Source organism: Grammomys surdaster, unplaced genomic scaffold (assembly GCF_004785775.1).
Source record: "Grammomys surdaster isolate TR1022 unplaced genomic scaffold, NIH_TR_1.0 373, whole genome shotgun sequence".
NCBI lineage: Eukaryota > Metazoa > Chordata > Mammalia > Rodentia > Muridae > Grammomys > Grammomys surdaster.
The window spans coordinates 6095431-6110132 of record NW_021604792.1 but is presented as its reverse complement, the minus strand read 5'-3'; the positions used below and the strand labels follow the sequence as shown (position 1 = coordinate 6110132).

At 45.9% G+C, this 14702-nt stretch overlaps 1 protein-coding gene across 1 annotated transcript; it reads right to left on the bottom strand.

The window, feature by feature from the left end:
• Positions 1–13133: 13133 nt before the first annotated feature.
• Positions 13134–14404, bottom strand: LOC114632463 (phosphatidylethanolamine-binding protein 2). Its single transcript, XM_028780984.1, has one exon. It carries the CDS (start codon positions 14360–14362, stop codon positions 13799–13801), a length of 564 nt encoding a protein of 187 aa, XP_028636817.1. The 5' UTR covers positions 14363–14404; the 3' UTR covers positions 13134–13798.
• Positions 14405–14702: the final 298 nt, after the last annotated feature.

Sequence of the window (14702 nt, the reverse complement as noted above, 5' to 3'; positions counted from 1 at the left end):
ACACTCCACCTGCACACTTCACCTCACACTCCACCTGCACACTCCACTTAACAGTTCTCCTACACACTCCATCTGCACACTTTACCTGCACACTCCACCTGCACACTCCACCTTACACTCCACCTGCACACTTCATCTGCACACTTCACCTGCACACTCCACCTGCACACTCCACCTTACATTCCACCTGCATGCTCCCGCAGGCCCTTGGGTACAGAGTTGTATCCTCACAAAGGGTAATGAATTATGCTGCCTAAACTTTGCTTAGCAAAACAGAGAATAACACTATATATTTAGAAAGAGTTCCCTAAAAAAAAAATAAAGAAGGCTTAAATATTTGAACAAAAGATGTAAGCTCCATGAATTTAGGATACGCAATAGCTCTTTCTCCACAAGCCCTAACAAACAAGACACCAGTTACACTAGCATGACATGGTTATTAGTTTTAAATCAAGAACAGTATGCACATGTGTTATTGTCTGAAGACACAGATGTCTGCCTCACCCTTTAATTATTGCCAGCTCCTGTGTGTGGCACTATGTATTTTAGCTCAGTTAATACAGCCTATACTTCTTGGAGTGGCAAGACTGGGCATGGGCTTAACTAGGTTTTGTGACTGAAGGTGACCTATTTGAGGCAGGAGAAAGGAAAGACTCAGAATGGGGATGCACATGACCCTTTATTTTCTCTTCAGCTTCTCACGGGGTGAGCTTCATTTTGCCAGCTTTTCTCCACACCCTCTCTCTTGCTTCTCGTGTGTGAAAATAAAGGTCCAAGAGGACTAGGTTTAATGGAATTAGAACGGAGGGTGGAGCTGCCTGGGAATGTACTGAGCATTTAAAATAAAACAAAATGAAATGCCTCTTGGTTGCCAGAACAGGAAATTTCTGCCCAACTGGAAGAGCTGGTTGCTGGGACTGGAGTCCTCCAGGGGTTCTTGTGGAAGGAGGGGTGGAGGCGTGACTGGGAGATGGCTTCTGGGGTATTCACACCTTCTACAGACAGGCTGGGGACTGAGTCAGGCATCGGGGGTTCAGGGCAGTGAGATCGGGCTGACTCATGCCAGGGATTAGGTCAGAATGTGGCCAACTTCTGGCAGGCATCTCTGTTAGTAGATACTGTGGGCACAACAGGCCAACTGAATGGAGCAGCTTATACAGAACCCAAATCAGCCCAGAGCCAGCGCCTAGTTTTGTGAGCCTTCGCCTTAAATCTCTGGCATAAGGCTTTCAGTTAGACCAGATAGACAGATGGACGAGTGGAGAAGTGGACAACTTTGTTACTCTCTTCTTACAGATAACAAAACATGGTTCTGATAGCGTTAGCTACTTTTTTTTTTTTTGTTTTTGATTTATCCTTCGAATGCATAAATAAAACACAACTACCCACCCTGACCTGGAACCTCTCCCACAGTCAGATCCAAGGTGATTAATCCGATGCTAAAATTGGAAGACATGCCAAATCACACCTGCATTCCTTTACCCACTGAGTCTCAGCATTTTCCATCAACTGAACATAAATATTTACTTATTTTCGTAGTGAAAGATTGGCTGTTTTCCTGTTCTTCCTTTATTTCCTCTTAGTAATGAAGAGTGTACTCAGAAGATTATGGTGGGACAAGCTTTGCCTTGAGGAGGCCCATCCAGTTATAATTGAAGACAGAGATGTCTTCCTCAGGGTCCTCTCCAGGTAGGCACTCTGTTCCCTGGAGCTGAGCACTTGTTTGCGGTGAGTCCAGGGCTGGTCCTAGGTACTATGGCGTTGGGGGTACTGGGATAGTGGAAGGGGCGCGGTGGTTTTACCTTCTCCTAGCCTCGTCCCTGTAAATCCCATCTTGGGGGTTGGCGGTGGGGAGGAGTCAGACAGATCCTTAGAGCTTGCTGAGCAGCCAGCCTAGCTGAAGTGGCAAGCTTCCAGGTCAGTGAGAAACACTGTTTCAAAAAAAAAAAAAAAAAAGAGAGTAAATGAGTCCCCCAGCCTTTGCTGCTTGCATGAATATGTGTCCACGTACTCGCACCCACTCATGCCCAATACACCACGCGCACACTCCGGCAAAGGCAAAGGCAAAAAAAAAAAAGGAGTCATCACGTGACTGGGCGGAGGCGCCTCATCCCCTTCAGGGATTTAGTCCAGCGTCAGCATGTACAGTGTAACTGCAAACAGCTCAGAAGGCCTGCAAACACCCATCCAAACCCAGGAGTGACTTTTGAATAACCTTTTCCTCTGAATTTCAGCAAGAATTGCCTTTTAAAATTGTATTTATTTACTGCCATTATTATTTGGACCCTTAAGACAGGGTCTGACGAGGTAGCCAGGCTGGCCTTGAGCTCAACCACAATCCTGCTGCTTCGTATGAGGCGCGCTTGGGGTTGCAGGTGTAGGATGTAGAAGCAGTTGGAAGGAGGAGAACCGGAAGGAGCTGGGGGAAGAAAGGGGAAAGTGATATAAGTAGCATATTTAAATTAAAAAAATGTATGAAAATAAATTTAAAACATTTTTAAATTAAAACAGGCAAAGATACATTTTGTAGAGATGAAAATAAAAAAAAATGCTTCTCTTCTTTTCTAGAACTTTCATTTTACTGAGCCCTTGGAGTTAAATTTATTTCAGTTAAATTCAAAGCATAAAAGATGTTAGCCTTAGAAGGTAAAGCTTGCTCAACCGTGTAGTTGTTTAGAGATAGAGAGGAGAAAAGCCATTGCTACTGCCTGAGGAAATCTGGAAGGCTTCACTATGGAGGTGTCATTTGAATTAGTGCAGGCTGGGTTTGTACTTTTTTTTTTAAATTCATCAATTAGTTACTTGAGAGACAGGGTCTCAACGTGGAGCCCTGGCTGATCTGAAATATATCGTGTAGACCAGGCTGACAGCAAACTCGGAGAGATCTGCTAGCCTCTGCTGCCTAGGTGCTGGGATTAAAAGGGTACAGCACCACGCCTTGCAGGCTTAGCTTTCTAAACATGGGGAGCAGCCCGCAGACTTATTCAGGGAGTGATCTGGAGTTTGTGTTGGCTTGGAGGATGACGGTAGTGGAAGCCATGCTGGACTTGAAGCACATCACAGGACTGGCAAAGTGAAGAGGGATCAGGAACGCTGCCCACTCTCCATCACTCCTTTACCCCCACCCTCCCTTCTTTTCACTCCTCCCTTCCCTCCCCTCCTAACTACTTCCTGAAATGGCCAGATGTGCTCGCTTCAAAAGTGCCTTGCTGGCTTCTAAGTCTGTTTTCTAGCCAAAGACAGGGCAGGCTTCTGTTTCCCGAGCCTCTTCCCACTGAAGCATCAGCAAGGAATCAGGAGACGTGGAATCCCTCCTAAGCTCTCCAGGGACCTGGAATCACACAGTCTTTCTTGTATTTGTGCTTAATAGTGAGATCGTGGTTCAGCTGTTCCCAGAAACCCCTGCCCAGGGATTGGGTTAAGTGGGAAGGGTGGTGACATTCCATTTGCTATTTTGCCATTCGGTGTGAAGTGGACACATTCAGGTTATGTGGAAATGCAGTCTTCAAGGTTCCCAGAAAGAAAGGAAAGGAGAATTCCATGGTTAGCTATCTCTGGAGAAATTAAGGAAGCAATGGTGGAATTCCTAGAACTTTTTCAATATAACTTATTTGTTGTACCTAAAGCCCCTGAAAAAATGCTTTGATGGACCCAGCCACACAAAACAAAGCATTAAAACAAATAATATTTTAAATAGGATAGAAATTAGTTTTCTCTTCACCTATAAGCAAGGACAGTTGAAATGGCCTTCTTTCTCTCCTGCATAATCCATATCAACATTAGGGTCCCAAGCAAAGTCGCTCACCCTGTTCCAAAGATTTCATCATTGTGGTCTGATTCTCAGTTCCCGCATGAGTGGTAAGGAGAGGACAGTGCACCCTATTTGTTGCCACCCTGGTCCTCCAGATTGTTTGTGACCATGAGTGGGTCTCGCCATCACCGTGAACGGATTTCGGCTGTCAGGATTTCAACCATACATCATGCCCACTCATTGCAGGCAGAGCATGATTGTCAGGGCCCTTCTGAAAGAACTTTCTCTGGTTCCATGAACACAGGAAACAGCCTATAATTGTCTGAATTTGACCCAAGAAGTATCCGGTATGCCCTCTGATGACAGTGGGCATGCATTTCCTCTGTAACCTACATAAGGAAAGGGCAGGGAGGAAAGAGACAGGAGGAAGAGGAGCAGGAGGAAGCCAGCCATGAGGGGAAGTCACGGTGGCTGAAGTGGAAAGAGGAAAGGGTGGGAACAGGCCAGCTCTGGATAAACACTCAACCATCCTGTTTCTCTTCAGAACTCTTCCTAATCTGTGGGTACTGTCCCCTCTACTGCCCGCATGTCCTCATTCCCTGCTAGTCACCACCCTTGAGTCCTGTCAAGCACCATTGTCACCCAGCTTCTCCTCCCTCACCCCAATCAAAAGCAACATCTATGACTATGTCTTTAGACAGCCATAAAATGACGCTTCACTTCAGCAATGAACAATACTCTATAGGTAAGTTCTCCCCCTCCCCCGCTCTACTCTTTTTTCTCCCGAGACAGAGTTTCTATGTGTAGTTATGTCCTGGAACTCTCTACAGATCAGGCTGGCATTTACTGACTCTTTCCTTCCACTTTAATGACTTACCACTCCATGGTTAAGGTGAGACTCAGTGTTTCCTAGAAGTCACATTTATGTAATAAGAGAAACTACTTTCCTCTTTTCCCTCTCTACTCTCTCCCTCCCCCTGTCTTTCTCCCTCCCTCCTTCACTCCCTTGTTTGGAGACAAGATCTTACACTGTAGTGGCTGACCTAGAACTTACTTTGTATACCAGGCTGACCTTGAATTTGCAGTGATCCTCCTGCCTCTGCTTCCTGATTGCTGACATCGCAGGCCAAGCTAGGCTTGTCTAAGTCTAAACTTCAAGATGTATTAGTTGCTTTTGGTAGACCCCAAGCAAAAAATTGGGTGGGAGCTAGGAGGTGGGAGGTGGTTCTGCAGTGAAGGGGATATAGGGCACTGGAGAGAAAAATGGAGAGATGTAGGGTTCACTACCTCCAGAAAGCTGGTGTATGTCTAGAGCACTGTCCATTCGTACTAAGTCATTAATATAGAGTGAATCATCTCAGGAAGTGCAATGATCAACATTTCACAAAATCATGGGGTGAGCCTGCTCTACACAATGAGTTCTAGGCCAGCCTAGGGTACAGAGTGAACCAAGGTGGTTTTTTTAAGTCAATACACAGGCAATGGTGGGAAACATCACCTTTTAGGTTAAATAGGGAAGAGGAGGAGTGGCCATTAGATCCTATGGAATTACGTCTATAGGAGTGGGAAGGAAGAAATGTCCAGATCTCTCTCTTCCCACCCTCCAGTCGTTCACCCGTGCCTTCTGTCGTCCTTGCTCATGGTAGTCTAAAACTTAAACTTCAGGGAAGCCAGGGTAACTCAGTCCAAAGCCTCTCAAGGCCAAGGGTGGAAGAATGGAAAGTGCCCCTCAGGGAACAACTAACAGAGTTTAACAAGTAGTCTTCAGCTTATCTTTTGATTCTAGAGGCAGATAACATGTGTAGAACTCCAGTCAAAGGCAGTGAGAGAAGATGGTGCACACAGATAAAGTGAGCTCACTGATGGAGGATCGTCTTAGGAAGCCCAGGGATAGGAAGCAGGGTAGGCCTGTTCCCTGGAGAGGGCAATGGCTGTAGAACAACGTAGAGAAGCTACCAGGGTCCTCAGCCTCACAGGCATGCATCTGATTCATTTTAATCTACCCCCCCCCAAAAGAGCTGCTGGCATGTGCTGAGTGTGGTACATAGGTTTGAAATCCTCAGATCAGATGTATCTGCCAACCAGGATACCCTCCCTCCCCTCCCTTTATTGCAGCAAATATTAGTTGAATCTGCTACATGCCCTAGGCAGCCCGCCTTCCATCAGATATCTGCTCTTGAATGGTTTGGCTTCTTCTTCTCAATGCCTCATCCTCTTCCTCCCGTGGAATAGCCTTTCCATGTTTTTTCTGAGCACAGTGGCGTTTCCTGGTTCCTGCTGCTATTATTGCCTAGTGATGTTAGGAATGAGATGGGGATTCAGAAGGAACAAGACACAAGGACCGGAGAGCGGAAGAAAAGACCGGGATTACAGAAGTCCCGTAGGAGAACAGAAAGGCTGCAGGCAACATGGAGGAGGGAATCTCTGAGTCACTGAGTCAGGGCCCCTTCTCTTTTCACAAGGAGCCAGAACAGACACGGAGGTAAGAGAGCCTCAGACATGGTGATGGCGAGAGTCCTCACTCAGCTTCTTAGACGCCCTTTGAGATTTACACCAGGAAGTTAGCAGTGCACAAGATCTCTTCCAGCAGCCTTAGGAGCCCGGTTGCATAGACCCTCTAGCCTCTCCCAGCTAGCAGAAAGGCTGAAGCAGGAGGATCAAAATTTCAAAGTCAACCTGGACTACCAAGTGAGTTCAAGGTTAGCTTAGTGATACCCTATCTCCTCCCTCCTCCCTCCTCCCTTCTCCCTCCCTAAAGTAATAAGAGGGCTGAGGGTGTTAGAGAGATGGCTCAGTCAGTCAACCACTTGGTGCACAGCTTCTAGATTCCCCAGCACCTAGATGAAGAGCTGGGAGCCACGGTACACACTGCGAACCCAGTCACGGGAAGGCTGTGACAAGAGGGTCCCCACGGTTCAAATCCCAATTCACCTCCATCTTGCCCCACACCCCCAAGTCACACAGTAGTAGGATTATGGAGCAACCCAGAGAAACTATGGGACACTTGGCAAGAATTTCTGACTACTTGTCTTGCTCAATTGTCTCCCTCCCTCTGTCCAGGGGGCAGACTGTTTATCTTTTCCTGCTGCCTCTGGTCAGGGACCTATTTCATCATTTCTCAGGGGAGCTGTTTTTCAGTCTGCTTTGCCTCTGACCCTTGGAATCAGCACTCCTTATCGGTGGTACGTGTATCTAGTCTCTTCTGTGATCTTACTCACTGTCCCTGTTCCTATTGCTGCCGTTAGCATTCACAGTGTCTCTTCAGTCCCTCTATAGGTCTCCTGATATCAAGAGATTTCCCACTGTGACACCCCCCCCACCCTTCAAAACATGGGGTGGGTGTTGAAGTTGGCTTCTGCTATTGCCTGTGACCGAATGTCCAGTTAGCTACGGAAAGCAGCTGGGCCCTAGTTTCCTGTTTGTAAAATGCGAATGATACACAGTTTCATTTTTGAAGAGCTTGTGCAGATTGAGGGTCCGTGTAAAACCCCTGGCCCACATGTCTGACTCTGGGACAGTGTTCTCTGTGTATTAACATGCTTGGGTGTTAGCTTAGTACTAAAAAGTATTCGTATGAGGTTATTAATATTAGTATAACAAGGCTTAGTGTAGACTTTGGAGTCCGAGTACTGATTTTGCTTCTGTGTTACTCTCTGTGCTTGGTCACATGGTTCTTCTAGCATGACGACGATCTAACAGGTCTCATCTTACCTGCAAGTAAAGAATCGTGTTCCCATGAGGAAGAGGTGAGGGCAGGTTCCAAGACTGTCATGGCAACCATGGGATCTTTCTGGGCCTTTCTCACAGTCAGAGAAACAACTAGTGTTGGAATGAGAGGTCCTTTGAGATAGTTTAAGTCACATGGAGAACCACCAGATTGAGAAAAGGAGAATCTTACAGGCCACATCAGGTTCATATCAGGACCAGTGGCAGCACAGACTAGAAGGTATTTAACTCACTCCTACTGCAGTGACCTTGATGCCCAACTGGTGTTCCCCATGCTATGTTTTCTATCTCCTCTCCCTTCCCTTTTTACTTTCATTCATTCACTAATCTATCTATCTATCTATCTATCTATCTATCTATCTATCTATCTATCCACCCATCCATCTATCCACCTCTCTATCCACCCATATTTATATATTTATATATGGGTAGATAGATGGATATGTGGAAATATATATCACCATTCTATCTACTTATGCATCCAGCTGTCCTCTGTCTAGCTATACAGCTGCTTTCATCACTTTTTTCATTGCTATGAACAAATAACCTAGCAAGAAGCAATTTAAGGGTAAAGTGGTAGCTCTGGTTCACATTTTGAGAGAGCCATCCAACGAGACAAGGGAGGCATGATGGAGCAGGTCAAGGCATGGCGGTGAGAATGTGCTGTTGAGATGCTGTTGATACCATGGTAGATCAGGAAGCAGAGTAAGAGGATCGCCAATCTTCTTGCTTTCTCCTTCCTTATTTGTATCCCATGCTGCTCCTGGTATGTGGCATGGTCCTCCCTCATTCAGGACAGGTCTGCTCCCCTTGGTTAATCCTGTCTGGAAACACTCTCACAGGTACGTACAAAGGTAGGCTTTGCTCATGCCTTAATTCTTCCTTTTGTTTTTAATGCCTGTGTCCAGGGGTGTGTGTGTGTGTGTGTGTGTGTGTGTGTGTGTGTGTGTGTGTGTGTTTGTGTGCCTGTGTGTGCACAGGTATGTGGAGACCAGAGGTCATATTCACGTCTCATCCTCAGACATGCTATCTGCTCTCACTGACATTGAACTCAACTAAACCATGAGACGGTGACTCCTCTTCCCTCCTCCTCCTCCTCTTCCTTCTCCTCCTCCTCCTCCCCCCCTCTTCCTCCTCTTCCTCCTCTTCCTCTTCTTCCTCCTCTTCTTCTCTTTCCTCCTCTTCTCCTTTTCCTCCTTTGTCTTCTTTGCCTGCCCAGTGCTGGTAACACAGCTGCTCACCACCATGCCCTGGCATTCTCACATGAGTTCTGAAGCTCAAATTTAGGTCCTCATGTTTGCAAGGCAAGCATGTTACAGACTGAGCGGTCACTCCACTCCCTAGTCCTTTCTTTACCCCAGTTGACTTGGCAGTGCAGATGACTGTCATCACCACTAACACCATGATGACTACCTTTCTGCCTTATTTAACTCATCCTTCAGAATCTTTTCCCAAGACTTTACAACTTTTCTATGTCTCTTCTGCACAGAAACTGCCTCCATGGCTGTCTTATCTGTACTCTGCATCAGTTTGTTTCCTGGGGCTTCCAATCTTGTTGTCTAACCAGTTCTCCTGGTTAGTTGTTAAGCTTGCCTGTCTCACAGAGGGATTGTCAACTGTTAGTCTCTATTGTCAACTGTTAGGGTGCACTGTGAGGGTCCCGGACAGTAGCAGTAACTTTGATCTTTCCCAAAGGCCTGAAACCAGCCTGACCCTGTAATACCAGCTAGCAGGGAGAGCGAAGTACCTAAGCAAACAGACACAAGCCCTGCTTTTATCAACACAAATACTTTTGCCCTCATCTCCTAGCACACCAAGATCAAGTTCCCCAAATTCCATTTAATTTCCTTGGCTTCTGTATTGAGTTACAACTGGGCCACAAGAGATCTTGGCACCAAAAGCCTGCAAGGAAAAGGCTGCTTGATTGAACTTTATTGCTCAGTTCTGCAGACATTTTAGGTTCAGATAAGGGTGTGGGTGGCCCGTTAATTCTTTCTTCATGTTGCTCTGAAGTGAACCTAAACTCTGTCACACTCTGAGATTCCCTGCTGTAACTGTAGCAACAACCAGCAGCCATCCCGAGTCCGTGCCAAGCTTTCCTGAGAGCTGTCTCTTCTCACTGTCTTTCTTCCAGCTATGTACGCCCTTCTGTAAGAAAAATGGTTCCAGCATGTTTGAAGACTGTAGTCCCTAGGTAGCTGCTTGGAGGGATAGTGTGCATGATCTGGTTGTTCACATTCAAAGATGAGAAAAAGTTTTGAATCTTACTCTTAAGCAACATTTCGCTACAGGGGTTTCAGTGAGAGCTGTGTGCGTAGTTTCTTTCCTGTTGCATGTAGTTTTTGCTACCCTGCTTTATGCTCCGGGCAGACTGCTACCAGCCTCGCCCTGCCTTATTGGCTCAATTGCTGGCGCTTCTAATCTCCCGGGGGTAGCGTGCCCTTCCCAATACTCTTAGCTCAGCACCCTAAATCTGTCCTCAACTTTAGTTACTCAGTTACCTTCTCTTTGTTCAGCAACCCCAAACTGTCCCTAGCTTAGATGCGTTTCTAATCTGCCTGGGGAAATGGTATATGGCGCCATCCAAGATCTCATATGGCTGGTCACCTTTTCTCCCTCCAAAGCACGGTAAATCTCCCTTCTTCTCTTTGTATCTCTTAGCCTGCCTGTGGGAACCTGGAAGTCTTGCCTCTTTCCTTCCACCCAGCAATTGGCCCTTGGAATCTTTATTGATTGATCAAGAACCAATTGGGAAACAGGACGTTAGCATCAGAACCAACCCCTACACTTTCCTAATTTATACAGCCTTGAGTCACCTGAGATAAAAGCCTCCACTGAGTAATTGCCTAGATCAGATTGGCCTTTGGGTGTACTAGTGGGGCATCAAGTGGCCCAGCCCACTGTGTGGTCCAGCCCACTGTGGGCAGTCATTCCCTTACAAATTGGTCTTGATCTGTATAAAAAAGCAAACTCACCATGAGCTCAAAAACAAGCCAGGAAGCAGTGCTCTCCTGTGGCTTCTGCTTAAAGTTCTTGCTTGGGTTCCTTCCCTTAACGATGGGCTGAGACCTGGCAGTGTAATCCTTTCTTACCCTGAATTGCTTTTGATCTTGTATCATAATAACAAAGAAACCTAGAACATTCAGGTAACTGTATGCTTTCTGTTGTGCTGTGTGTGCATATATATATATTTATGAGTGTGTTTGTGTGTGTGCGCGCGCGCGCGTATGCCAGTTTAAAAAGCTCTATGAAGTAGGAGAATATACTTGCTATTCTTAATTCTGTAGTCCTAGCACATATCTGATACATAGTAACCACCCGGTAAATATATTGTTAAGAGGAATGGATACCTATCTGTCTTATTTTATCCAATAAAGCCACACCTACTCGAACAAAGGCACACCTCCTAATATTGCCATCCCCCTCTATGAGCATAGGGGCCATTTTCATTTAAATCACCACAGACATTTCCAGACAGACTATTAAGATAGAACAGCGAGGTTGTGGAGCAGGTGTTTGATAGACCTGAGTGCTAATATCTGTGTCATGATTTATTCTGTGTGACCTTGCTAGCTTTTTCCTCCCCTTTTAGTGGACTTTCTATCTGCAACACAGATTTTTAAAATGGGGAAGTAATGCAATGGTTCCCACGTTCATTGACATCAATGATGTTCATGACACTGAATAAAGCATCCAGTCATGTATTAGCATGCAGCAGACACTCAACTAGTTATCAGAAGACTGTGTGTGTATCTGTGTCTATGTGTGTATATACATCAGTGTATGTATGTATGCATAGCGTATGCATGTATGTTCATATATGTGTTTCTGTGCATGCATGTGTAGAGGCCGAGGGCTGTTCTTGGCGTCCTCCTCTATTGGTCTGCGTCTTGCTTTTCCAGACAGGAAGAAGAGGAAGAAGGACGTGCTGAGTTACCTTCCCAGCCCCTAGGAGATTTTTTTTTTCTCACTCTTCTGTTTCCTAAGAGCCAGGCTCGAGGAAAGAAACAGATGTTTCGAGGGGGAGCATGGATAATGGTAAAGAGACTAGAGAGGGGTGATAACAATTCTTACAGATTTAAACTTTTATCTGTGATGAGTCACATTGATGAATATTGCTTGACTGTCACTTAGAACTAGGAATGGGTGAAAAGTGGCTCTTTTTACTGGTATCATTTGGACTTTGTATAGAGCCTTTGTGAAGATTTGAAAAGGTATCAGCATCAGGGGCTTGGCCACCAGACTGTGTCTTTGGGCACTTTCGAAAAGGAAGCATTTCCTTCAGACAGCTGCCACTGTGAGCCCAGGTATGCTCTTTAGTCCCTACTGGTACTCCAGCCGTGTGTCCCTGGAAGATGAGTCTGCCAACTCACCAGCTACAATGTGTAGTAAACTTGGGCTGAGCTGTTGAAGGTGGTAGAAATGTGTGGAGGAGTCTTGCTAATTAAACCAGAAGACCAAGTTCAAATGCAAGGAGCATATTAGCAGGGCAGTTGTGGTTCAGTGTCTCCTGTAAGGTCATGGTCCACATGTTTGTGACCCAATGGATGCAACTCAGTAATCAAGGGAATAGCAGAGTTGGTGATCATCCCAACAGATACAGGGAAAACATTAGACAAATAAACACACTTTCCTGATCAAGTAGTGAGCAAACCAGAACTAGATGGGAACTTCCTCAATAAGGTACAAGGAATCTCTGAAAACCCAGGGCTAGCATCACATTAAGAGAAGAGACTGGATGGTTCCTCAGAAGGTCAGACACATGACAAGCATGCTGTCCTGGCTCTTCTGAGCTCAGCTTCTATTAGTGGACCTAGTTAGGACAATCAGACAGGAACTAGATCAGAAAGAGAGGAAAATCATCTCTATTCACAGAGGAAATGATCTTTTATACAAAAAAGTATTAAGGAAAACCAGTTGTCATGGTCTAGCCCTATAAGCTCAGCAGTAGGAAAGCTGAGTCTGGAGTATTGCAGTGAGTGCAAGGCCAGCCTGAGTTACATAGTGCATACCAGGCTAACGCAGCAAGACCCTGTGTCTTAGTTACGGTTTTACTGCTGTGAACAGACACCATGACCAAGGCAACTCTTATAAAGACAACATTTAAATGGAGCTGGCTTACAGGCTCAGAGGTTCAGTCCATTATCATCAACGCAGGAGCATGGCAGCATCAAGGTAACGCATGGTACAGGAGGGGCTCAGAGTTCTACATCTTCATCTGAAGGCCACCAGAAGACTGCTTCCCACATGTTAGGAGGCGAATCTCATTGCCCACCCCCACAGTGACACGCTTCCTTCAACAAGGTCACACCTACTCCAACAAGGCCACACCTACTAACAGTGCTACTCCCTGGGCCAAGCATATTCAAACCACCACACCCTGCTTCAAAAACCAAAGAAAAACAAGAGAAATCCCCACAAAACCAACAAGCATGATAGTACATGCCTATAATCTCAGCACTAGGGGGACAGAAGTAGGAAGGTCAGAAGTTGAAGACTAGCCTGGGATACACGAGGTACTATTTCCAACAACAAAATAAAAAACAATAAACAATAAAACCCCAGAAAACTTTTAATAAATCCACCAACCAACCAAACCGAACAATTAAGATCCGACAAATGAGTTCAACAAGATCAACAAACAAAAACTCATCATATAATGTGTTTTTGCTTTAAAATTATTTATTGGACAATAACCAAACAGAATTAACACAAGCAACTTCCAGATTAGCCATTCTTGCTCAGGACTGCAGTTGGGCTCATGCTAAGCCAGCCCACGCAGAGGGGTCTTCCTGATTGCTTTTTAACGGAGCTCTGCTCTTTAATAGAGCCGTAAGACACAGATACATGTCCAGCTATATGTCTAGGATTGCCCAGATACAAAGTCTCTGGTTGTGTTGGTGGGAAACAGGACCTTAAAACGTGTCCGAGAAGACGGAGCCACTGTGCACAGCTCCTGATTCAGGACAGAGGCAGAGTCATCACATCAGTGTCTTCTTAATGGCTGATACTTGCTTTCTTCCTGTAGGTCTGGTCTTTTCACTTGGATTTTGCCTTCTTTTTTTTTTTCAGAATTATTACTCTTTTAACAACAATATAACAAGCCCATCACTATCCGCCAGATGGAGCTTAAATTCGATCTAAACAAACTGGGTGAAACTATTTGAAATCTTTAGGGCAAGCAGCGAGAAAAAGTCACAGCCCTACAACACCTCAAGAATCCCTTACACAGGTGGGAACGGGAAAAGGAAAGACATGCCACGCATTGTTGAACCTGATAAATAGTATGGCACATGTGGCCATGACCATCAAGTGGTTCTCCTATTTCCCAGACAGCTGTTTGTACAGCTTGGGTACGTAGTTGTCCCATTCTGCTTGGTAACACGTGCCGGCCACCGGGGGTCCCAGGTGATACTTCTTGCGGAAGGCTGCAGTTTTGAACTTCCCACGATGGTCTCCAGATCGGTTGGTGAGGATGGGTTCGTCACATTTCAGTGGCTTGTCTTGTTGATACACCAGCCAGACATAACGATGGAGGCCACTGCCCTTGGGAGGCCCGGAACCCACGTAATCCGAGAGGACCTTCCCACTGCTGATGTCGTTGCCTTTCATGTTGACCACCAGAAAATGGTGCCATTCCCTGTACATGGGTTCCTTCCTACTGGGAGCATCTGGGTCTGTGAGGACCAAGGTATAGAGTTTTCCTGGGTCAAGGCCATCCCAGGAAATGCTGCTGGGTCTGTTCCTAACCTGGGTGGGTGTCAGTACTTGGCCCAGCTCCCCCACCTCCGCCCCGGGGTAGGTGACCCGCAGTAGATGCTGGGGCTGCTCATCCACATCCTGTAGGCTCAGCGGCCCGGCCCACACGCTAAGGTCTGTAGGCATGGCGAGAGGCTGGAGCGGCGGTTGGGTGCTGGAAGGCGCGCGCTCGCTGCGCTGCACGGAGAACTGCTTGGTGACCACGTAAGTTCTGCAGCCGCGAGAGCACACACTTCCGTATTCTTATATACCTCAATGTGTGATCCCAAAATTCACTTTTTTTTAGTGTTAAAATTAAAATACTCAAGAACAAATTTTTACCAGAAAGTTATGAAAACCGTAGTTTGAAAAGTTCAAGACGTTGTTGAAAGATACTGAACAGGCTCTCAATAAATAAATAGAAATCACTCCATATTTGTGGATGAGATTTAGGAATTAACAAGAAATTAATATCCTCTAAGATAGT

Excerpts from the sequence above, each read along its gene's own strand:
- LOC114632463 (XM_028780984.1), bottom strand. The coding sequence starts at position 14,362 with ATGCCTACAGACCTTAGCGTGTGGGCCGGGCCGCTGAGCCTACAGGAT.